The following is a 25630-nucleotide window of genomic DNA, read 5'->3' on the forward strand; positions in this document are numbered from 1 at the left end:
CATTATAGCAAGTTGATGAAATAGGTACAATTATTTTCTCCATTTACAGATGAAGATGCTGAGGCACAGAAAAGGCGAAGTCGCCTGCCCCAAATTCCACAGCTTGTAAGAGCTGTAACCAAGATGTAAACCCAGGCAGTCTGGTTCCAGAGTCCTGTTCGTTACCACTCTGCTGTGTTGCCCGCCTGTGAGGTGAGGATAACCATACTTTCCTCATAGGGTGATAACGAGGGCTTGAAATCACAAATATATGAAAAGAACCTAGTGGGCAGCGGGACATAATGTGTGGCAGCTATTGTCGTCACTGTGGGGCTTAGAGATCTATAGGGACCAAGATTCCCTACTGCCCCAATCCTGGCCCCTCCTCAAACACCCAAGTGGTTCTTTTGCCTTCCCCGGGGGCTGTCCTGGGTTCCACGTCTGTCTGTGCAGGATAAAGGCAGGATATGGAGGAGAATGAACAAAGGCAGAGGGACTCATTCCAGTCACAGCTGGTGGAAGATTTCCCAGCAACCTCTGCTCCTAACCAGGGCACTGCCACCAGACTTACCTCCCCACCAAACAGATGGGGAAACTGAGGCCCAGTGGAGAAGAGGGGCTTCTCTGAGAGCAGCATGGAGTTGTAGGCAGATTTCCTGACACTTCCACCCCTGCCTTGCCAGGTGCTAGTGTTGTGACAAAAACTCACTCAGGGACTCTGGCAGGGGTGCCATGGACACATGCTTGGAAATCCACACACTGCTGGTGGTGGCAGTCACCATGCACAGATCCCAGGACTCCCCACCTCACCCTTATGTGGACCATTCGGGAGGCCTGGGCTGGACTGTCTTCCCAGGACCTCAGTGAGGGTATGTGGTTGGGGGTCCTTAGGGACCCACAGACTGGCTGGAGCATTGGGGAAGGCCTTGACTCTGTCTTACTTCTGAATTGAGCCCTATTCCGTTTGACTTCCAGCCAACGGGGACTGCCCTCATCCAGCCAGGGGCCCAGGGGAGGTGGAGGCGCACCCAGGAGGTGGGCCCTGGGCCAAGGGAAACTATGGGTTGTAAGGAACAGGTGTGAGGGGCACTGCCCTGAGGGTCCTTGAGAAGGAAACTGTGAGGCTACACGGGCACTGAGTGCAGTTAAGGGGCTGGACGCTGCATCGCCAGCAACCTTGGACCTCAGGTTGGAGTCAATCTAAATTCATGTTTCACAAGAGTGGCCCCCAGTCCACATGTATGACAAGCACCTGGGTGCTTGGTAAAAGTTCAGATTCATGGGCCCCACCCCTCACCAATCCGAGTCTTCTTTTTTTTTTCTTATGTGCCCAGACAGGGGATGGAATCTGCAACCTTGGTGTATCAGGACACTGCTCTAATCAACTGACCTATCGTGCCAGGGCCTACCAATCTGAGCCTTTGAGGTAGAGTCTAGAAATCTGCATTTTAAGCCAGCTGACTAAGCAACTGGTGAGCTTGGGGGTTGGAAAATCTACACAGGGACACTTGGGCACAGGTAGGGACCTCAGAACAATCTTCTTGCCAAGAAGCCAAGGCCTGCCGGCAACCTGGGTCCTGGTGCTGGGGTGTGAGGCATGTGGGGAGGATGGGAAAAAACATATATTGAGTAAGAGCTGCTGCCATCATTCTGGGCTGCCTGGTACCCAGGCCATGCTAAGCACCACACCCACACTCCTGGAATTCCAGCAGCAACAGGAGGTAAGTTACACCCCTCTCTGTTTTACAGATGTGGAAGCCAAGTCAGAGATCATTGCCCCAGGTTAGGACTGTGATGCTCTTATTTCTTGGCCAGTTGGCCTCCGCTGCAGGCCCCATCCGCAGAAGGGATGATTGGAGGCTTTCTAGTGTCAGATCTAGTCCAAGTGCTTTTGCATAACACCCCACGGAGCAGATGCCATTATTATTCACCTTTTACAAAAGAGTTAAACTGAGGCCTGTTAGCTTAGGTTGGTAACATTCAAGATTTATCCAGTCACCTGTCTCTTATGAAATTATGGGGCGGGGGGAGGGGTCAGAGATAGACAGGATCCCAGTTTCAGCTACATGTCTATTTTTTTATTCAATATATTAAATATATTAATCAGAAAAGTCACATACTATAAATCCGGGAAAATACACAAATATAAATGTCAGAATCTGTCATTTGTCTTCCTCCTAGAGTGAGTTTATGTACATGTGGAAGGAGGTGGGAAGAGAGAGCCAGTAGGAAGAGGCTGGGAAAGGCTTTGCCCAGGCTGGTGGGTTCCATCCCTCCCTCTCAACCGCCCCGCCCCCAACCTCAACCTCTTCCTTCCTGTATTTACAGCAGAATTTGGCTTATTTACAGCACAGCAGTGTGTGTTAAAAATGGTTTATCTTACAAAAACACGAAGGCCAGGGCTGGGATGGGGGTAAGACAAATAGTAGGGATCTCCCTCATGAATGCATCCCCCTCCCCCAGGGGGTGACCTCTAAGAGCACGTGAGGTCAGTTAGTCTGCAGCTCCAGCCCAAGGGTGGGGGGCGCGCTCCGGGGATCCAAGGGCCATGGGCTCAAGGCACGTGGGGTGGCGTACGAGTGTGCATACACAGTGCACACGTGTTCCCAGGCCGGTGTCAGAAGGGCAGCGTCTCCATAAAGATCTTGTCCACGATGGGTGGAGGGGGCACCAAGTCCTCCAGCTTGAGGTAGAAGATTCGCTGCAGGCCCTGGGTGCATAGGGTCCGTAGCTCGGGCAGCTTGCCCAGCAAGCGGGACAGGCAGCTGGCCGGCTGGGGCTCGCCCGCCACAGCAGAGATGTGCTCCTTCAGGCAGCTGGCGATGCGGTTCTGCAGCTCCTCCACCCGCCGAGGCTCCTGCAGCCCGTGCCGGTCTGTGAGGAAGATACAGGATTAACCACTCATCTGAGGACTGGACCCTTCCAAAACCTGGCCTCTCCCAGGCCTCCAAAACTGCTGCCACTGACCATCCCTCACACTCCTCTGGCACTTTGCAAAAGCATGAAACACACGAGGCCATTTTGGAGCCTTATCAGAAGTCTAAGAAGGCAGTAACACTCATTATCCTCCTCTTCCCAGGGGAGAAACTGAGGCCCAGAGAGGTTAAATGACTTGCCCAAGGTCACAAAAAAGGAAATACTAGCTAAGTTTTCTGACTAGGCCAGTGTTTTTTTTCCCAAACTGTTCCAAGAAGCTCTGAAGTTGAGCAGTGGTGTCCCAGAGGCCACCTCCAGGGAAAGCTGGCCTCCAAACCAACCGCTCCCTCTTTGGCCCAGAGAACTTCAGATTCCATGCTATGTACCTGGGTCCCCTGTGAAATTTAAGTAAAAATGGTATGGGGGCAGATTCCGGTGCTTTAAAAAATAAAACAGAGCCCGGCCGGGCATGGCTCAGCGGTTGAGTGTCGGCCTAGGATCCACGCAATCGGGGTTCGATTCCCGGTCAGGGCACATGCCCGGGGTTGCGGGCTCCATCCCCGGTCGGGGGCATGCAGGAGGCAGCCAATCAATGACTCTCTCATCATTGATGTTTCTATCTCTCTCTCCTTCTCCTTTTGTCTCTCTCAAATCAATAAAGATATACTAAAAAGAAAAAAAAGAACTTAAAAAAAAATAAAAATAAAAAAATAAAACAGAGAGATCTGAAAACCTTCACATTTAACACCCAGAGCCCATCCTGCATAATAATATTTACATACAGCACACAACAGGCACAGGTAGCCCTTAGGGGGCGGACAATGACTGGAAGGGGCACAAGGAGGGCTTTTGGGGGACTGGTCATTGGTCATACCTGTGTATTGACCTAGGTGCTGGTTAAGTGAGAGTGCTTGTGATAAAGTTTGTGAAAATTCATCATTTGTGCAATTAGGCAACATAATTCAGCAAGACTTTAAAAAGAAACCGCAACCGTAGGCCACACACAACACCTACACAGTCTGGATCTTGGGTCGCCTGGGATCATTCACTGACTGGCCTGGGCTTTGTAGTCAGATGCAGCTGGGCCCAAACCCCAACTCTGCCTCCCACCAGCCGTGCTGCTCTGAGCAAATGCTTGCCATTCTCTGCACTTAGTCACCATCACTTCACAATGTAAGGGTCTAGGAAGTGTCAGATGCCAGCCCATCCAGGGCCTTCAAGCCCTCCCCAACCCCCAGGACTGGCCACTCACCTGTGATGAGGACAAGCGCGGAGAGGCAGGCGAAGGCAGGGACATCAACAACCAAGCTGTGCAGGGACCGAGAGAAGGCCAGAATGCCATCGATCCAGTCGCCGAAGCCTCGGGTGCACTGTAGCCGGTGTAGCACCAGGCCGGAGCAGAAGATGAGCTTCCCCTCCGCTGGCTTAGACCTGCCGGGTGGGGATGCAGATGGTCAGGGGAGCTCCAGGGCCAGGGCAGCAAGGGAGGGGCTGGGCAGACAGCAGGCAGCTCACCGGTAGGCCAGGCGAAGGATGAAGAGCTCCAGGAAGGCCGACTCCAGCAACAGGTCCTGGTCGCCTGTGCACAGCTCCGCGAAGCCAGGGATCTTCTCGGCCCACTTGCGGATGACCTCCAGGGACCCTGAGAGCAGGTCGTAGAACTGCTGCACGTCCCTGGCATCCTCCTTCCCAAAGTGGGGCAGCACTAGCTCCTGGAACTAAGGGGCAGTTTAGTGAGGTCAGCGCCTCATGCCGGGCCCCAGACCAGGGCCACCATGTACAGCTACATCATGCATCAGAGGCCAGATGCCGGGGGTGAGAGAGGAACTGAGATTCCGCCCACCTCGTGCTTGCCAATTCTCAAATATTCACTCAGGGCAGAGCCTACTGGAAGGAGCACATTTTTCTAATTGGCCACCCACCCAAGGGGGTACATTTTTCCATCTGGTCAACCTACAGGGGTTCCTCTTTTTTCAGTTTGTCCAACAACTGGGGAGGGGCCTTTTCTAATGTGCATGAAGGCGCTGGATATGGGCTGGCAGGGCTCACCTTGGAGTAGTCCAGTTTAGCCATGCTGGGCCCTGAGTCCAGGTGTGCCCGGACCAGGGAGGTGAGGAGATTGGCAGGGGAGGCATCTGGGGGCTGCCTGGGCTTTGAAGGGAGCCGTCCCCGCCGCCCCTTCAGGCTGTCTGTCCGGACAACTGCAGAGAAAAGGCAGGGGTAAGGAAAGGAGAAAGAGACCCAGGAAAGGGCCTCTGAGCCCAAGCTATGTACAACAATGCTGGGAAGCACCAAGAACCAAGAGCCCAAGACCCAAGGGCCCCTACAGAGACTACCCGCCATATGCAAGGCAGGTGGACCAGAGGTGGGGTAAAAATACGGTCCAGGTGTGCCCTCCCCTGCAGCCCACCAGGACAGATGCCTGGGGGACTGCCTGCCCCACCCCATCAGGTCTGCCTCTGTACCACCAGCCCAGGCCCAGCCACCCACCTTCCTTCACCATGCCCACTGCCAGGCACTTCTGGAAGCGGCAGAACTGGCAGCGGTTTCGCCGCCTCTTGTCCACAGGGCAGTCCTTGTTAGCCAGGCAGATGTACTTGGCATTTTTCTGCACTGTGCGCTGGAGGGAGGACAACACGGAACAGGCTGTCAGAGTGTGTGGGGAGGGGGAGCCCAGGGGAGGGGACCGTCCAGATCCTGCTGCTGCCATCGTAGACAAAAGCACTCTGTTCACAGCTATTTTTCTAACATTTGGGTGGCAGGGGAGGAAGAGATGGAAGGGGGGGCAGAAAAAGTCTTGGGGGCATTGGGGAAGATTTCTGCATCAGGAGGAAGGCCCCCAAGACACCAGATTAGGGGCTAGGGGCTCTCTAACAGCCCAGACATCTGTATTTATGTGCCTGTGTCTGCCTGTCCCTTCCTTGGGGCAGACAAGAGAGGGGTGGGGGTTGGGGGGTGACGGGAAGCTAAGCAGGCACCCAGAGCTGGGACAAACACACAGCCTGTTCCCAAGTCCACCCCCAGCCCTCGAGCACCAAGCCCTCTTCCCAGATCCTTTCATCTCATGCCAGGAACACGAGTGCCTGGGGCCCCCTTCCCACTAGGACATTGATTGGGGGGAGGCCCGGCAGAGGAAAACCAGAGGCTGGCCATTAGAACATACCCTCCTGGGTACCCCTGCAGCCCACACCCTCTGCCCGTATCTCATCCCTCTCTCCTTCATAATGCAGACCCACTGGCTATGTGTGCCCTAGTATATGAAAGGTCCCAGCCCCTTGCCATTTCCTGGGACCCACCTGGAACGGCTGCCCCTTCCTGAAAAGCAGGACTAGTTGGGAGAACCCACAGGAGGCTACCACAGACCCCACTGGGGTGAGAGATCAGCCTATCCCCACTTCTCATGAAAAGCCATACCCAGGGCAGCCCAGTACCTTGAAGAAGCCCTTGCAGCCCTCGCAGGTGCGGACACCGTAATGCTGACATGAAGCATTGTCCCCACACACAGCACAGCGGCCCTCGCTTCCTCCTGGGGCCCCACTCCGAGACTTGGCCGAGGTCACAGGCACATTCAGCATCCCTGGGCCATCAAGGTGTGGAGACGTGGGCACCAGGCCTGGGAAAGCTGTTGGCATGGAATAGCTCTCTCCCTCCACCAGCTGGTGGGTGGCCTGCGAGGGGAACAGCTTCAGAGGGCTCTGGGCCAGGCTGGGGCTGGGGCCGGTGGGGGGACTGAAGGAAAAGAAGGCCGGTGGCTGGGGGGGCCCAGGAGCCTTGGGAAGCTGCTCTGTCCATGCCCGCAGGCTTTCATAAGTCTGGTTGGGTGAGAAGGGGCCAAAGGAGCCGTCCCAGGGAGAGAGTTGGGGTGGCTGAAGGCCGGGCGTGGGCGGTGACGGGGCTGAGCAGGGACTGCCATAGTAGTCAGAGCCACTGGAGGATAGGGTCTCATCTAGCGGGCCGCTCAGGGTGCCAGGGTAGCAGCCGTACACCTGGAAGTCCTCGAACTTGAAGGAAGCAGAGGCAGGGGAGGTGGCCGAGGACGACGATGTGGAGGAGGCAGAGGAGGAGGCAGAGGAGGGTGGCTGGGCTGTTCCCGGCAGCTGGTAGAGGAAGGTGTCAAACTCCCCTGTGTAGCCGTCCATGAAGGTGCTGAAGCTGGGCAGGGCAGTGGGGGCAGTGGGAGCCGCCTCAGGGCTGGCGAGGTCCATGGTGGGCTTGCTGAACTCGGGGGTCAGCGGATCGCTTGCCAGGTGGTCACGGGGTCCCGGGCTTGGTGCTGGTGTCCCATATTGGGCTTGGATACAGGGCATCTCTGGAGAGGGAAGACACCAAGGGGGGAGTCAGTGAGAGAAGCCTGAAGCCTGACCTCTAAGTTTAGACCCCCAAGCAGCCAGGTGGCAGGAATGCCAGCCAGACATGGGATCCAGAGACATCAGGGTTACAGCCCACCACAGAACTCAGGAATCCTGGCCCCCAGCTAGAGCACCATCTTTACCGCCTTGTCACAAAAAGCCCCTGAGCAAAGGCCCAGCGAGAGTGGTCTCAGTCAGATGGCCAGCCACACCCAGTCAGCCTGGGAACCCCAGGGAAGGCATCCAGCCAGAATTTCTCTGCTGGAACAGGGGGAAGCTGTGTTCCTCCAGCGCCCTGCCCTCCCTCACCGGGTAAGGCATGGGTGGGGACTGGGAGACGGGTGGGTGGGAGAGGCAGCCAGGCTCAGCTTCAGCCCAGTCCCCAGAAACAGATATGCTATTTCTCCAAACTGGCACTTCTAGGACTATTCCCAGGCACCACCTAGCCTCTGCAAAACCCCCTCACCTCCCCCCACAGTGCCTGGGAAGGACATCCTGCAAATGGAAGAGGAGCTGGGAGTGAAGGCCCTGCTGCCTCAGAAAGAGGCCTAAGCAGCAATGAACCTGTCTCCTACCCTGCCCCCATCCTACATTCTGAGCAAAGTCTGCAGATCCCACACGCACACTGCTCCTGCCATCTGGAGATGGGTACCCACTCTGCACTTGCCTGGGATGCTCCCAGAGGCAAAGAGGAAGAGAGCCCAGGCCTCCTCAACCCATCCCCAGCTCCCCAGTGGGTTGGGTAACCTGGCTCCAGACCTTTAAAGGCCATATGCTGAAGAGAGGCTGAGGGAAGGCAGGAGGGAAAAGAGAACAGCCCCTTGGAAGTCCAGGAGAATGGTCAGTCCCTAAGAGGAATTTCTCTGCTACCCCCAAAGCATTTTTCTCTGTAATTTTTATAAGAGAATTCTTGGAGTCCATCTGAAGACTTGAGGTAGCTATGTAGGGAGGAGCCTGTTGATGGGAGGGTGGAAAACATCCTGCCCCTGCCTGGGTCCCTCCACTAAATAGTATTTGTGCTCCGAAAACTTCAGGAGCTCAGACAAAGGAGGTTACAGCCCCAATCCTAAGAAGCCTGAAGGAACAGAGATAGCATCACTCAGGGGGATCCTTACATTCCCAGACTGCTCAATAAACTAACAGAGAAGAGGCTCCAGGACAGTTTCCCATCCCACCTCCATGCCTGGGGTCTGCACGGCTCTGGCCTCACCAGTCAGGGAGGGAAGCTGGGTAAGAAAGCAAGCTGGAACAGAGCACCATAATCTAGAGGGACAGCAGGAAGGGGCAAAGGCTGGCACCACCTCCTGGCCAAGAGCCCAAGGAGTCCTCTAGTTCTAGCTTTTCTCCCACCTCCATGGGCCCTAGACAGGGTAGCACCACCCCTGACCTAACACTCCCACAACCAACCCAGACAACAGAGCCCCTGGAAGCTCTGGCCCCACCCACCCAGTGGCACCTGTCCACTGGCACACAGCACCTGTGAGAGATAAGGGTGGCCACGTCTGCCTGCACTAGGAGAGCCTGGGCAGGGATGGGTTTGGGGTGGAGGAGAGGCAGCAGCCTCGAAGGGCTGGGCGTTCCAGCTTTATTCAAATCCTGTTTCTCCACTTGGACGTCCCACATCCGGATCAACCCCCACCAACCCATACCCCCACCCCCATGCAGGTACTTAATGGCACAAGATATAGACCCACATGGGGGTGGGGACGACAGCGAAATCCCACAGGGAGGAGGAAGAGGCGGGGTTGAAGGAGGGAGGGGGAGAATCCGGCTTCAGGCAGGTCCTGGCAACAATGTGGCTTGCACCTGTTATGCTGAACCTGCCTCAGGCTGCACCCTACCTGTGAGATCCGACTAGGACTGTGGGGGTAGAGAGGTGGGGGTATCCTCCAGACAGTACCACACCAGAAGCTCCAACATTAGCAACTGACATCCAGGATTCCCAAGAACAAGGGTTTCCACAGCACACACATACACACACACACACACACACACACACACACTCACAGGATCCAAGCTACAGCTTAAACCCTTCCAGAGACCCTCCTCCTGCCCCAAGAAGACTTATTCCAGCAGGCAGCAGCACCCCCTCCACCGTTCAGCCACCAACGCTGGCCATTTCCTTGGGCAACCCAGAAGTCTCCTAACATAGTTCAGGCAGAAACTTCAGGCTGTATCCCTGCAAACTAAGCCATAGCCTCTAAAGTGTTAAGAAAACTACTAGGAGCATGGGGAGGGGGCTGACAAACTGGGAGGAAGGAGACCCTTCTGGAAATCCAATCCTGGTAGGAGTCGGATGGATCCCAGCAGCTGAAGCTCTATGTACCTTTCCCCCCACTGTTCTGAGAACCCCACCAGCACCTCAGTCCAGGGGGCTATATGCCCAGTTGAGCACCCTGGGAGACTGAACTACAGCCAGCTTCCTACTGGACGAGTCCCCTCTCCTGGCGCCAACCCTAACCCCCTGAGGCTTCCACCTTGCACAGCCACTCCCCCCAACCCCTTTACACCGCGCCCAGTAGACTCTAGTCCAATATGGGTCCTCGACCCGTTCCAACCGCTCCCCGCCAGCACCAGAGCTGCATCCTACACCCGTCCTCCGGCACGATGACCCTACAACATCTTTTCTCCCCGCGCGTATACCCATCTCCTTCACGCAACACTCCGAAAAGGCAAAACAGAGCTCAGACGAGCCGCATGCTCCCCGAGGGGGTACCTACCCGGCCGGCTCCTGCTCCCCCAGCCCGGGACCAGCGCCCTGAGTTGAAGCTTGATGCCGAGCGCGCTCCTGCTGTCCTGCACGCTCCCCAACTTTCGCAGCCTCCGCCACTGGGGCTCCCCGGAGCAGCCGACCCTCCTCTTAAGCGCTCCGTGACGCACGGGGAGGGGCGGGGGCGCCTCTGACGCACGGCCCGCGAGCCCTGGCCATACAAGGGCGCGGGGGGCGGTGCGGTTCCGGCGGGAGGCGGCGCGGGCCGGGGAGCCCGAGGGGGCGGAGCGAGAGGGGGGCCTGGAATGTCTGCCCCGGTGACGCACGCGGGGTTCCATTGACGCAGGGAGCGCGGACCGTTTGATCTATAAATAGTTCCCTCGCGCTGCCGCGCCGGCTAAAAATAGCCGCTCGTGGACTCCTGAGGCTCCCCCAGCGCGACCCAGGGCCCGGCCCGGGGTCCCCAGGTCCGAAATAACCAGCCCGGAGGGCCAGAACCCAAGGAGAGGGCGCTCTAGAGCCGCGGCCGCAGGGCTTCCCCGACGAGGATCTCACCCTCCAGCTGCTCCGGGAGCCCCGACCGCGCCCGCTCCCTCCCTCTCCGTTGGCCCCGCTCGGCCTCGCACTCTCCCAAGTCCTTCCTGGAGGCTTGGGACTGGGGCGGGCAACTCAGGGACACGCCTGAGGAACCTGCGCCCCCACCTCAGCCCTGTGCACTTGACCAGCCTTGCCCTGCAGAGTCTCCCCAGCAGCGTCTCGGGCTGAGAGGTTGCCCTAGGGCTCAGTCAGAGCCTCATTCTCCACCCCCACCCCCAATTCCCTATGCAAAGTACCTTCTGGAGGGCGGGGGTTTGCCAGGCCCAAGATGGGCCAGTAGGCTCTACTCCACCCGCTGAACATTTCTCACCAGTCCCCTCCACAGTCCCTTCCAGGTTGAGTGAACTCTGGTGGGAAATTACCGAATTTCAGCATCGGGTGGAGCCTGAGAAATCTTTTCGAATTTGTGCAGACTCTTCCCCATTTTATAAATAAACAGGCTCAGAAATATGGCACTTGCTCAAGGTCACACAGAAAGCTGGTGGCTCAACGGGGTGAAACCCAGGGCCACTGACCAAATCTCTAGTAGCTCTTTTCTTGCTGTGCTCTGTCCCTAATAAGGGATTACCCACACTCCCACCTCACCTCCAACACCTGTGGAAAGAGTAGCTCTGCTCTGCTCTGCCCTACAGGAGCAGGAAGGGCCTTCCAGGGCTGTATCAGGGCACAGAACAGGCTGCAGCCACCTGGAATCTTTCCTGGTCTGGCTGTCACCCCTCCACCTCCATTCTGCCCCTAGCCTGGGGAGCCCTCACCTGCTAAGTAAGAGAGGAAGGAAGGGCTAATATTTATAAGGAGAAGAGAGAGAGACACACACACACACACTGGGGTCCCACCCAGCCCCCTTCTCCCCGGCGAGTCAACATGAAGAGTTTCTGCTTCCACTGAGCCTGCAACCATGGACCCCATTCTCACCTTATCGGGTCATCCTACAGCAATTCCCTCGACCTTTAAGGCACTTCCCGCTCCTCACGTCCACTCTCACCTCCATCTCAGGTTCTCCACACCCTTGTCTCCAGCCCCACTTCTGCCCACTCAAAAGTCCAGCCAGCACCCCAAACTTCATCTGTGCTTGTCATCTGTGCACTTCCTGCCCATCACCCCCTCTCTTCTCCTGATGCCCCACATACAACTCTTTTTTCCTGAAATTCTATTTTGGAACATCTCTTGGATCCCCAGTTCCTAGTGCCAGCCACAGCCCATGCCTCACTGGTACCTGAAGGAAGCAGCAGCAGACCAGCTGAGTGAGGCCAGTGACCTCCCCTTTCCCTTGCCCACACCCATTAAGAGAACTGCCCCTTAACCAGCTTGTCTCCACTTCCCAACCCCACTGTCCACCCAGATGGAGCAGTCTTCAGGTAACACCAATCTCAGTGATCTGGTCAGGACCTGCCAGAACTCCCCCATTACAGCATAAAATCTCAGTGTGGACCAGTCTTCAGAGAGTTCTGATTTTCCCAAATCATCTTCCAGAGACCCTTCAAGGCCACCTGGGTAAAAGTGACACATGAGCAAAATAATGCCAATGGGACCCATCCAGGATCCCACCCCACTTAAGCCAAAGTTTTTTTGTCTTGGGCTTTTGGGCTTTTGAGTAAGATTTTGCTTAGGAAAGAAAGGATTCAGCTAAGAAAAAAAAAAAAGGAGGGGGGGTTTTGAACCACTAATATAATTCACGCCCTCCCATTTTGTAGATTAGAACCCAAGGGCTCCCAGAGGATCTGTACCCCTACTCAGGTGCACACAGCAAGTCTGGGCTGGTGAAACTAGGCTTGCCACCCAGCCCCCGAGCAGGCCCTGGGACGCCTCCTTCCACCCACGGGCCTTCCTCAAAAAATAAAAATAATTTTCGTATGTCAGCAAAAGATGATTCACCAGATCAGCGTTCTTCCCTCCATCCCCCACCAGCCAAACAGGTGTATTAGCTGGGTGTGCTCAAGCCCAGCCTTAACAGTTCTTTGAGAGCTGGGCCAGCCTTGAGCCCTAGCACCTGCCTTTCCTCCCCATTTGTAAAAAGCAGCATTGACCATCCCTACTCTCCTGTGGGGAGGTCCACCCAGGAGCCCCAGGGAACTCAAGTGTGTTGAGGAGCTGTCCAGGGCCCTGGCCTAAATCTCAAAATCTCAGTACTAGCCTCCAGATCTGTGTCTGTAGCCCACCTTCCCTGGCTGCTTGCAGGTTTGGAGGCTGCAGTCTTGCTGCTCTAAAGGCAGGGGCGGGGGGGAGGGGGGAAGCAACTGCATCTGCCACTTGGCCATGCTTGTGGGTAGGGGATGCTGGGAGATCTGAACACATTACACTCTAAAAATAGAAGAAAAAGGTAGAGTCCCTCTGTGGGAGCACAGCCAGGGCCACCCATTGGGCACCATGTGGAGCACCTAGCCTAAGATAGAGGGGCAAGAGGTGAGAGGGGCATGGGACCCGGACCTCATCCCTGCTGGCCAGATGCCCTCCAGGAAAGGTGAGCTGGGGCTCTGAAGGGGGGTGGCATCTGGCTAAGGTAGGACTGTGGGGAAAGACATACTTGATGCAGACTTTGGGAGGCCTAAAGTATTAGCTGGTCCCAGGCTGTGCAAAGACTCCTAAGGGACTCTCCCTCCTTCAATAAGTCCAGCCTTCAAGAGCAAAACAGCTCCAACAGGGGGTAGCAGGGACAGGTAATAATGAAGCAGAGGTAATGATGGGAGAGGTATCATGGCCCTTCCTTACCTTCTGGTACTCCTGGAACCAGAAGGTAAGGAAGGGCCATGATAAGACAGGGAAGGCAGGGATGGAAGATGTCATATTGGAGACAAGACAGCCACTCGTGTCAGGCTCCCACTACAGGCCCGGCCCACCAGTCTGCCGTCATAACTCTCCCCCATCCCCACTGCCCCCATATAAGGACCTTGGGCTAAGCCTTCCCACCACCACCTGGGCACATTGCTCCTCTTTCTTCTACTCTAACGCTGCTGACCCTCCAAGACCTCAGCTCATGAGCCACCCCCTGGATCAGCCTAACTTAATAATAAGCACCTCCCCTCTAGGGGTTAGGGGCATGGGGAATACCAACCAAGGGTCAGCCCAGGGCACTTCACATGGATTCTTCCACTTAACCCTCTCCCCAGCCTGCCAGGTTTGAATTCTGACCTACATTTTATAAATGAAGAGATGGGGGCTTGGGGGCAGGACCTGAACTCAGGTCCCCTAACTCAGTTCTGTGCTGGACCCAGTGCCCCCTTGTTTCTTATAAGGGCACCACAGAACCAGTTACACACAAGCACGGCCTGTAAATTGAAAACAGCAGTGCCCACAAGGGGGTCTTTGGAGAGAACATTCTAGTTCACAATCTGGACATGGCCACCTTGATGTGCTCACTCTGGAAAAGTAATCAAACTAAACTTTTAAAATATCACACCAATCATTTGCATACTTTTCGGTATACATGTTATACTTTCAAAAGTAAAAGTTTAATTTTAAAATAGCCATGCCTCAATGAAAGCATTATCTATATGCAAATGGTACAGATGCCGCTGGACTGTATTAAGTACAAACTCATTCAAGTGTGTTTTCCTGAAACCACAGAGAAACAGTGGCTGTTTCTCATTAACTACTTGTTATATTGATACATACTCAGAACACAACTACAGTTAGGAGAGGCGACAATATGACATTAGAAAGGGGTGTTCACGCAGTATGTTTTCTGAACAACTCACTAGGCCCTTGCCCCTCCTAGTCACATCTTATGGGGACTTATCATGTGTTCAGTCACTTCCCTCCCCCACCAATGTGTGAACTTGAGGGCAAGGCTCTGTCTCCCCCAACCTGACAGGGGGACCACTCGTGCATCCTCAATAGTAAGTAGCCCAGGGCTGCCCCAAATGGGCAGCCAATGTTCTCCAGCCAAGAGAGAGGGCATGGAGTTGGGTGAATACGGGATGGAGGAAGTGGAACTGCACAGCCCCTTTCCCACGCTGTCCCCCGACCTTGGGCTGGCCCCCTCCGCTGCTGAGCAGAGGGCAGGAACTTGCCCTACTTTCACCAAGACCATCCCCACCCACAGGCCTCCACACCCTTTCCTCAGGGTGGGCAGAGGGAGTGAGCTTTGCCTCCTCTCTCAGAGAAGTGGCCAGGGATCTTCCCCTTCTCAGCCCCAGGACCTACGCCTGCCCTGACCTGGCCACTTCCTCTTCCTGCCCTGGCAGTGGGCAGGGGGATTTGTGCTGGGGGCTGGGACACACTGCCTACTGCCACAAGTGTCTTGCCATGGGCAGCTCTGAGAACTGAGGATGCAGAATGAGGTTCAGGCCGCTGGCTCTGATCTCCAGGGCAAGGGACTGGCCCAGGCCCGGCCATGACCACATACATATGTTGTTATCTCCTTGAAAACAGGCTCCCAAGGATGTGAGCAGGTTAGTCACTGCCCCCCACCTCTCACCCCAGCCCTTGGCAAGGGTAAAAGATGGAGGAGCTCCCAGAGGCATCTGTGACCAGGAGCCAGCAAACCTGGTATGTCACCTGGGGCCAGTCCCTTGCCCTCTCCAAGACTCTTTCCTCGTCTGTCCAATGCAGACAGCACCACAAGTCCCAGTGCTGTGAGAATTCACTCTGCTAACAGAAGGAGGAGGCTCAACAGTGAAATGGGGCACTGCCTGGGGGCTGGTACTCTGGGGGCCTGCAGCAGGATCCTAGGGCAGGCAGGGGAGACAGACACCAGGGTCCTCAGCTCAACTGGGGAGCCGGCACCCCCTTCTTTAAGAACCAGAGAAAAACAGTAACCTCATTCTCACCTCTCCCCCTCCAGTGCTAGAGTGGAAGGAAATGAGAGTGTGCCCAATGATGTAGCTCCACCCAGCACCAGAAAATTCCAGACTCTGTATGCAGCAAGCTCTCAATGCTCTGAAGAAAGCTAGCTAATTAAGGAGAGCAGGCCTCTCTCCACAGAGGTCATCTTCAATCCAGTGATTTCTCAACCCCTACTCCCCTCTCAGGCCAGAAGGAATTAACATACAGCACAGAGGAGTAAGATTAGACTTCAGGAAGAACAGCCAGAGCTGGGAAATGCAGACAAGATCATGGAGTTCCTTTGGGAAAGGTCAGCCCACACCTCACTTTCACCCTCTTCAGAACCCCTTCTGTGCCCCTCCATCTGCTCACCTCCTGGCCAGCAATTCTCTCCTCCACCCTTGGAGGGTCTCCTACCATCCTGCAGAACATCAACACCCACCAAATTCTCCTGCCCCTGCCTAGGGTCTCCACCCAGCCACCTTGGGCAAAATTTCAAATTCCAAAATAAAAACCGTCTGATAATAAGCCCCAGCCGGAAAGACTGATGCATTTTCCTATTGTTAAAGTATTTTTAGTCACAGGCTCTGGATTCGTTTAGAGACTCACGTTCAGAAAGGGAAAAAGGTTGTTTTTTTTTCAAGAACTGAGAAGGAGAGTACAAGAGCTTCCCACGTAAGGAGCTGCCACTTATTCCATGCTGGGCTGGAGCCCCTGGCCCGGGGCCTGGGAAGCATGTTTGTGGCAAGCTGGCTGGCGGACCTGCCAGACCTCACTCCAGCTCTGCTTCTTAGGCACCAAAACCAGCTGGGAAGCCAGGCAAGGAGAGTAGCGCAGGGGTGGGGGGCTCAGGGAAGCCAAGCCCAGGGGTCTACCTTCTAGTCCCAACCAGCTGTGGGGCCCAGGGGCCCTACTCAAGAACAAATGCTGAAGTACCCCGATGGACACCCAGCTCACTCCAGCGTCCCTCCGGGGCCTGAGCACTCCAAGGCCTTGTCCAGACCCAGACCTGGGCGACAGAATAGGAGGCTCAAGACCCTGTTGGAAATCTCCGAGGAAGGAGAGCCATGACACCACAACTGCCAGTTCTCAGTCACAGTGTTTCCAAGTCCAACTCCCATCATCCAACTGCAGTCAAACCCTTACTCTCATTCCTCGGATGTCAGCCACCCTCGCTCCCTCCTCCTCCCCTGCTCCTCTAAAGGATAAAGAAACCACAAAGCAGAAAGTCACAATGGAGAAAGATCCAAATAGCCCAGCTCTTCTGCCTCAGTTTCCCCATTCATAATACTTACCAGCTTCCTCTTCACGATCCGCTTTGACTCAGATCCTGATAGCTGCACAGAGGAAGAATCCCAGGCCTGGTTGGGGGCTCTTCCTAGCGGCCTCAGGGAGCCCTGAGGAAGAGACGTGACTACCCAGTCAGCTTGTCCTGCCCAGCTGAGGCTGTGCACCAGCTGAGCAGGCTCAGGACTTGGAGCTGTCTCCAAGCCAGCATGTCCTCCTCTGTTTATATAGCAGAAACCAGAGCCTGCCTCTGGGGACAGGGGGAGCTGCCTCAGGGCCCTCTTGGCTGAAGCCTGACTTTGGCCCAGGTCAGCAAGAGCCCAAAATAGTCAACTGACGGGAGCCCCAGTGTGAGCGTGACCCTGGGCCCATGCCCAGGCCTGGCAGACAGGTGTCCACGTCACAAGACCAGCAGCTCTTGCACTCACGGGGCCCCAGCTGGCAGCCCCTCAGGGTGGCCTTGGCAGTGTATCTGGCATGAAAGTTCCATCCAATCACCCAGGCAATGAGGTGAACACAGGAAATTCTGCCATGGGGGCTGCTATGTACCCAGAGGGAATGCTGGGAGCTCAGGATGCCAGGTCTGAGCTGAGGGTAGAGGTGGGGGCCGAGTGAAGGGAAAGATACCTGGCCCGCTGCTGTGATCTTCACTCACGTGCTTCCCAAATCATGATCTCCAGCTGACCAGGGACACCTGCTTCTCCCACTTACAGTAATTCCTCTTCCTGTCCCCAGCCCAAGGTTGGTGGCACAGAGCCCGCTGCCAGCATGAGGCCAGGTGCACACCCACGACAGCCCCTGGAAAAGGAGGCCCTGCTTCCCAGGGCTTTTCCTCTCTATATGAAGGCTCCACCCTCCCCATCCCAGCCACCTCTCTGGGACTCTCTACACCCTGAACACCAACTCCCCAGGAGGCAATAGTCTTTTGGGGACTAGGGGAGATACTGAGCCAGCTCCTGTTTCATCTGAGATCGCTCAAGGCCTGAGGGGGGCTGTTGCTCAGAGATGGCTCTCTGTTCCAGGGAAGGAAAAGAGGAATCACTGGGTCCCTGTCCAGGGTGCCAGGCTGAACTTCTCCCTCAGGTAAACATGGTAACCAGGACTATGGTGCCCTTGGCCTCATCCCAGTATCTCAGGTCCCCAGGGAAAGGGCTGGTGGAAATCTTATTCCCATACCCCACCTCTCACCCGCAGATGGGTTTGTGCCTTCTCTGGAAGCATGCTCAGACAAGAAGGTGTGTCCTCACAGCAGATCAGGCCTCTGGGCTTGCCTGGAATCCAGGAGGCCTGGATTCTAAGCTTGGCTCTACATGTCCTCACTGTAGGACCTTGAAAAGTCACTTCTCCCCTCTGTAACTCAGTTTCTTCATCTATAAGGAAAGGAGGTAAGCTAGATGGCCAAGGATCCCTCTGGCCATGTCCACAAGACTGAGATGTTCCCTCTCAGGAATGCTGGATGAATAGTGGAGGGTCTATTCCTGTCCTTGGTTAGCAAGGTCCTCCCCATTCACAGAGGCACCTCCCCATACCAGACCCCACAGGACCTTTAGGACTGCCATAGTAGGGAGGGGGTGGTCAGCACCTTTCAGGGAGAAATGGGGTAAACCCCACCTTCCCTTCATGCACTTCCCTGGTGCAGTGTCTGCACCCTAGAAACAAGCCAGCGTCCCATCCCCCATGTCTGCCCCACTATGCTCCCAGCCCGGCTTTGAACTACCCAACCCCACCCCCTCAGCTTCCTGGAACTAGGCACATGCTGCCTTGTGCGCAGCTGTCATCCCCCAACCCCCACCATCACCCCCTGTCATAGGGCCCAGAGTGCCCCCCTCCACCTGTCCTGCTAAGAAGATGAGGCTTCCCCTTTCCCACCCCCACATCACCCTCACCACTGAGAAATCAGATCTCCCCGTGCTGAGCAGCACCCACCTACCACCTCTGCAGGGTTTCCCCCTCCATCTCCCAAACCACATCCACTTCAGGCAGCTCCATACCCACCTCTACCCACCAACCCCACCTGCTCGGGGGCCCCAGGGGTGGACAAAGGACAAGAGCAGAACACTTACCACTCTGGATGGATGGACAGACCTTGGACAATACTCAAACCGTCCTCTGGGCCTTCAGGGCCTGGCAAAAGGAGCCAGGACACCAGGGAGGGGCCGGGGCTGGCCTCTGTCCATGGTCGAGGCCTACAGAGGGGGAGTCAGTGTGACTGAGGAGAAGCCAGCCAGCAGGGACATTCTCTGGAGACAGCACAAGCCAGTAAACACAGCTGTGGGAACAGAGGCAGGACCCAGGCCACTAGGGGGGACAAGCCAGCCCAAGGCAGGACGTCAGAGCCTGGGGCCTATGCTCCAGGCAAACAGCTCTTGGGGATGTGGGTGTGGGAGATGCTGACAGCATCTGGGGCATTTTAGGGCACATGGCAGCTTCCAGCCCCTCAGCCTTATACCCTGCTCTGGACTGAGGGCACCTCAATCCAACTCTCAGCCCCCTGATGTGCACAAAAGGGCATTTTGTAAGCAAAGAAAAGGAAACTATTGTGAGGACAGAGCAGAATACCCTTCTCTCCCTAGGGGGCTACAGTGTGGCCCCTAAACCCTCAGAGGCTCCACAGGGCAGGGGCTCCGTCACCCCATCTCCAGGCAGCCCAGCCTTCTAACCAGAGCAATGAGGACTCTCAGGAATATTCTGTGAAGGGACTCCAGTCCCAAAAGAGAAAGGCACAGCTTAGAGTAGAGCAGTTAAGAGCAGGATGCTAGATCCCAGACTGCCTAGGTTCATATCCTGGCTCCATCACTTGGAACCTTGGGCAAGTTACGTAACCTCTTTGTGCCTCATGTTCCTAATCTGAAAAAAATCACAATCTGTAATTGACATCTCTAAAATTAACAACCAGAGGGTTATCATCAGGCTTAAAATGAGTTATGTGTAAAGTACTTAGAACAGTGCAGGACACACATATGTGATAGCAATTTGAAGGGAAATTAAATGTGGACGCATCAAAGCTAGCCCCAGAACCTAGTTCCAAGCAACTCTGGGCACTAGTCTCTCCTTCTGGAGCCACCCCTCCAGCCTTCCCAAGCTGTCCCTACTGGCCCCACTGGTGCCAAAGCCCCTTCAGCCAGTGCATCCAGGACCCCACATCTCTCCTTCCCTTTTCCAACACTATTTAGCCCTCTCCTCTCTCAACTGGGCTCTAGAGGGCAGGACCAGCCAAGGCGTGGCCTTCTCTGGTTATCGAGCTGCCCTTCAGGCCATGATGAGGTCTGGAAAAAGAGAAGTAGATGTTTCCATGATGGGAGACAAAGGAAGTAAGAAGGAGAGAGCCCCAGAGGGTGGGTGATGGGATTCCTCACCCTCTTGATTTCTGCCCCAGGGTCCTCAGGGAAAGGGAGCTCCTCTGGCCCATGGCACACTGACTCTCCTCTAACAGAGTTACCAGCACCCCCTGTTCCTATAGGTGTCATGGGAGCAGGGAGTGAAGACCGTAAGGAAGAAGGAGGGGAGGGCAGTCTGGAACATCTGGAGGGCTTCCAACCCCAAACAGAAGGCAAAATCAGACTTCAAACCTACCCCAGCCCACAGGCTACACCTGCTTCCCAGAATGGCATCATCATCTACTGTACCCCCAAAACAGCTTTGCAGTCAGGCCCTAGGGCTCCCCTTCCCTTTTCTCCCTACCAGCCCACAGCTGAGGAGGAAAGGTGGGGAGGGACAAACATCTCCTACAGTCAGGCCCAACCTGAGTGCCCAGATCATCCCCACTTGTGTCTGAGAACAGGGGCCAGAGTTGGGGACCCAGTGGTGCCCAGGAAGTGATTCCTAACATCTTAGAGCAGTTACCTGATCCCATCTCCTATCGCAGATCAAAATCCTTTCCAGTTATTCCATAAACATTTACTGTGAGCCCAGCAGTGAGCCATGAACAGTGGCAAGGAGCAAACCAAGACCCCTGGGCCCCAGGAGGTTATGGTGGGGAATGAATCAAGGTCCATTACAATCAGCACTGTGCAGAGGGCAAATCAAGGGCTGGGAAGAGGAAAGAGTGATACCCCCCAAATGTGGTGGGAACATCAGGCCAGACGTCAAGAACCCAGGTCCTGTTTCCCCTCCCCACCGGGCTCCAGCCAAAAGGGCTCTTTCCTCACTAGGGGCCTTTCCACTGCCTGTTCCCTCTGCAAAGAAGGCATTGCCCTGGGTGTTTGTACAGCTCTCTCCTCATCATCATTCAGTTTCCATTCCCATTTCCTTAGAGAGCCTCCACCCTCATCCTACCACATTATCCTATTTATATTATCTCCTTAGGACTAATGGTGTTCACTTGTTCACTTGTCTCTCTCAATCACTGCAGTCTTCAGTATCTAAAACAAGAGTTCAGCACTAGCAGGTGCTTGGTAAGTGTTTGTGGAATGGGGGAGAGGACTCACACGTGCCTGCATTCAAACTGGGCTGGGAGGAGGGACAGCCAGTCACTTGGAAGGAGGTGGGAAGGACATTGCAGCTAAGGAGCTGTCCCTTCATTTGGGGGCAGATTGAAAATCTGAGTGTTCTTCCCTATGCTGAGTGACAACCCTGACTCCAAGAGCCCTCAGCTCTGGGTCCCAGCTCTGCATCGGCCCACATGAAAAGTCCTTCTCCTTCCTAAAGCATTTGGGTCTTTTCTTAACTAAACTCCCCTTTGCAAAAAGACCTGACTGATAGACCCTCTGCAGCCCTGGTGGCTCCTAGGCATAAGCTCTGCATTGGCCAATGTTCCCACACAGAAATGGGCATATTACTGTAACGAACAATAACAGCAGGTAATATATGTTGAATACCACGTGCTACATACATTACTAAGCATTTTACATGCATTTTCTCATTTCAGCCTCACAACACTATGAGAAAGAGATGATTATTATGAACGTTTTACCAATGAGGGAACTAAGGCATAGAAACGTTAAGCACTTTGCCCAAGGTCACACAGCTAGGAAGAGGCAAAGCTGGGATTAGAACACAGGGAGCACAGGGCCAGGCACTCTACTTCCCCCTTCGACCTGCTTAGTGGGTAGAGGTCTCCGATTGCACAGACCAGCTTGACAGTCAACACCAGAGAGCAAGTGGGAAGCTCCAGGGCCTGGGTTGCTGGGCCTCTGAACCAGGCTCTAGGCCTGAATTCCTGACCTAATTTTCTTAACTCTAGCACAGGCCTCAACCTTTATAATCAGTCACATTCATCTTCTTAGTCTTGGTCCATCCTTCTGCCTGATTGCCAACATTTGGAATCTTGATTTTATCCTACTGTGCACTTGTCATTCCTCTCAGCTCTGGATCTCGGCAAAGAATCAGCTGGCCTCCCTTATAAGTCTTCCTCCAAGTCACTGATCTAACCATTCACTTGGAGTGGGTCTAGGACCAAGCAAGCCTTGTGGCCACCTCAGGGGCCCCTGTCCAGGCTGTCAGCCCCCTAATCCATGAGCACCCTTGGGGCAGAAATGTTGGGAACCTACCTATCTCCGCTCAGCCTTCGTTTTCTCAGCATTCCCCTAATACTAGCTGCAAACCCAAATTAATACTTCACTGTAAAGCACTGGAAATGCCACCACTGCAGCATTTCTAATCCCAGGTCCTCTTCTGGCTCCATGAGACCCTCTCGTGCCCGGTGTTTCTATTCATTCCCACGAAGAAGTTGCATCGGGCAATCCTGGTCCCTCCCGGCGGCATCCTGGCAGCCGAGCTCCCCGACTCCTGGAACCCGTTCGCTGCAGCCGGCGGGGAGGTGGAAGGAATTTCTCCGGCCTGGCCACCTCCAGCGCCCCTCGCGGGCCAAACCCCACCCTTGGCGGGCCGGGGTGAGAAAGCTCCAGCTGCCGCTCTTGGGGGCTGAGTCGGAGCGAGGGGGTTCCGCTGGGAATCCAGTCCCTCCCCAGACGCTGCCCCGCTTCCAAGCAGGACTCCCGCCGTGGCCGCAGCCCACCCCAGTGTATCTGCAAGACCCCCTTCTCCCGAGCCTTTCCGTGACCACATCGCTCCCGCCGCACCCGGCCCCCTCACCTGGCCTGGCGAGCCCGGCTCGCCTCTCCACCCCCACCTTCCGGGCTTGCACACCAACCGGCCGGGGGGTAGCTCCGCTCCGCAGGGGCGCCCATGCCCCTGGGTGGCAGCCGCCGCGCGGGGCCCCCACCAGTTCCGCCGCCTTCTCGCGCTCCAGCCGCCACACCGCCGCGGCCCGCGCCCCCCGCCCCCGGGAAGCCCCCCACCCCGCAGTTCCGGCCTCGGCCGCGCCCCCCACCCCCGCGGCCCGCGGCCGACCCAGCCGCCGTCCCAGACCGGGGCGCGCCTCCCCCGGCGGGCGGGCAGAGACCGTGACGCGCGCCCATTGACGTCTCCGGAATCCCGGCTGCGGCAGCCGACGCAGCCTCATCAATGGGGCTAAAAATAGCGGCGCCCTGAATAGCCGCGAGCGCCCCGCCCCGCATCCCCCCTTCCCCAACAAACGCATTCAGCACCCGGTTACATAATCCGCCCCGCCGCAAGCTGGGCTGGGGGTGCTGTTTTGCAGGCGAGGGTTCTGTGGCCTTGCTAACACCTTCCGAGGCAGCAAACTTGAAGCTAAGTTATAAATAAACTTACCTGGGGCTTCCCCCCGAGGAAGAGGTGGAAAAAGTGAGGCCCAGAGAGGCTTAGCAGCAGCCCATAGTCACACAGCAGTTAGGCTGGCTTAAGAGGACAAAGAACCGGCCCTCTGAGCCCTGGGCACCCTCACCAGCCTTGCTGGGCCTGCATGCCGCTTCAAGGGCAATGAACCCAGCTAGCAGGGTGCCCGAGGGGGGGGGAGGGTTTAGCCCCAAGACCCAGGGCAATCAGCCAGAAGGCAGCTTAACGTTGAGAACAGGACTTCTTGGGAGGGTGAAATTTCTCCTGAAAAGAAGCATTCCCAGAGGCTGGAGTGCAGGCAGTGGCAAGGCCCTGGGGGGGGGGGGGGGGGGGGTCACTGATCTGGCTGCTCCCATAATACTGTATGACCTAGGGCAAGTCACTTCACCACTCTGAGCCTGTTTCCTTACCTTAAAATGGGGATAATATTACCCACCTTTTCTGGTTTCCCAGAGAACTGAACAGCTGTGGAGGTACCTTGTACATGGTAGGCACTCATATTCTCTTCCTTGTGCTCTTGGAGTCTGACTTCCCCAACTGGCAGGAGTACTTAGGGCAAGAAATACCCAGAGGTTCATTCCAGTGGCCAGGAAGCCCTGAGTGTGCACCCCTGTCTGACCATAGTCTCCAAGCACAGGCCTCCCCAGTAAGAACCTTCTGGCAGTGGGAGTGCTTGGAAGGTTTCTCTCTCCCATCTGATTGGAACACTATTTGGAAATGGGAGAACCATCTTGTTCTGAGCAAATCCTTCTCTAGCAACTTGCCCACTTAGCTGTGGCTGGTTCAGGGAGGCAGGCCAAGGCTGGAGCAGTGGGGCTTGGGTCTGGTGGAGTAGGGTTGGAGTTACCATGTTTGCTCCTGTACTGCCAGGCAGGCAGGGCCAGTGGGAAACACCCATTCAGCAGAACCCAGTCCTGTCCTCTGCTGCACCAGCCACCAGCGCCTGCTCATTTTGGGAACCACCTTAAATTATGAACATGCCATCCAGTCCCCAGCACCCAGCAGTCCCACGCAACAAAGAATCTGTTCTGCATTCAAAACTCTCCAAAAGAGGTCCCACATCCCCAACTCAGCCCTCATTCCAGGGGCCACATTGCTCTCCCCACTCCCTGCCAATCCCAGAAATCCTTTTTTCTGGAGCTGCCCTAAACTCCTGCTGCAAATCTGAAGCCCCTTTCTCTCATTCTTCCTAATGATCCCAAGGATCTCTGGCTTGTCTCAAAATCGCCTCTCAGGACCTTTACATTTCTCTTCCATACTCAAGGATTAGGCCAAAATAGAGATAAAGAAACAGGCTTCAAAAATGGCAAGAGGCCCAACTGGCGTGGCTCAGTGGTTGGGCATCAACCTATGACCCAAGAAGTGAAGGTTCGATTCCTGGTCGGGGCAGGTGCTGGGGTTGCCTGCTCCGTCTCCAGCGGGGGGGGGGGGGGGGGGGGGGGGGGGGATGCAGGAGGAGGTCAATCAGTGACTCTCATTGATGTTTCTATCTCTGTCTCCCTCTCCCTTCCTCTCTCTGAAATCAATAAAGATTTATAGTTTTTTAAAGTGGCAAGGCAAGGGGAGCCATGAGGCTGGCTTTTCACTCCCTTGCCACCCTCCTACCCCAGGAGTTCCTTCCAAATGAACTTTTTAAAGAAGCCACTACCCCCACCTCTTCTTTTTCTTTTTCCAGAAATCTCACTTTTGAAATACATTTTAAAAATATTTTTGCCTGTGTAGAGAAATACATTTATTTGGACAGGAAGGATTTTTTTTTTAAAGGCTCAGTTACCAGTTTTTCCATGAAGGCTTCCAGCCCACAGAGGTCTCTCCCTTCTATAAATACTTTAGCACAACTTGGCTTTATTATATATTCTTCTGTTTTATAATGAAATAAAATATTTCTTAAAATATGCAATGCTAAAACATACCTGTGTGGCTCATGATGGCAGTGTGAGGTGGTAAGAGCATAGACTCAAGAGGCCTGGGATTGACACTGGTTCTACTATTAACAGCTGAGTGACTTCAGGGAAGTTACTCACCTTCTCTGGCCTTTAGTTTCTTCATTTGAAACACAGGGATGATAACATAACCATCTCACAGGGTAAAGATAAAGAATGCAGTAAGGAACCTGGCACACAGTAGCCAATGATGGAGTTAATGTCACCTCTTAGTTTCATTACAGATGTCCAATACATTTCAACCCCCTTGTTGTCTCCTTGACTCAAGTCACTCAGCTAGTTAGTGGCCAAGACAGAAGCATAGCCCAGGTCTTCTGACCTCCAGACCAGTGCTCTAGTTTCTACCCACCATCTTGTTCCTTCATACCTTAGCCCCTCCTCTTTCTACACAAATTCCAGTAACTACCACACAGCCCCTATTGCCGATAGGAAAACTGAGGAAGGAAAAG

General features: G+C 55.2%; 1 protein-coding gene across 5 annotated transcripts; it reads right to left on the minus strand.

The window, feature by feature from the left end:
- Positions 1–2035: 2035 nt before the first annotated feature.
- NR4A1 (nuclear receptor subfamily 4 group A member 1) lies at positions 2036–19649 on the minus strand. 5 transcript variants are annotated; one of them, XM_016201315.2, is made up of 9 exons: positions 18666–19649; positions 17791–17972; positions 16611–16712; positions 6327–7204; positions 5386–5515; positions 4945–5096; positions 4411–4613; positions 4148–4326; positions 2036–2853 (listed from the first exon to the last, which is right to left on the minus strand). In XM_016201315.2, the coding sequence occupies exons 4-9, from the start codon at positions 7200–7202 to the stop codon at positions 2597–2599; spliced, it is 1797 nt and encodes a 598-aa protein (XP_016056801.1). In that variant the 5' UTR covers positions 7203–7204; positions 16611–16712; positions 17791–17972; positions 18666–19649; the 3' UTR covers positions 2036–2596. The 5 variants fall into 5 exon arrangements, with proteins under 5 accessions (XP_016056801.1, XP_016056802.1, XP_016056798.1 ...); XM_016201316.2 differs by lacking the exon at positions 17791–17972; XM_016201312.2 differs by lacking the exon at positions 18666–19649 and having other exon boundaries at positions 17791–18099.
- Between the last annotated feature and the right edge of the window lie 5981 nt (positions 19650–25630).

Source organism: Miniopterus natalensis, chromosome 2 (genome assembly GCF_054644295.1).
Source record: "Miniopterus natalensis isolate mMinNat1 chromosome 2, mMinNat1.hap1, whole genome shotgun sequence".
In the NCBI taxonomy this organism is placed as follows: domain Eukaryota; kingdom Metazoa; phylum Chordata; class Mammalia; order Chiroptera; family Miniopteridae; genus Miniopterus; species Miniopterus natalensis.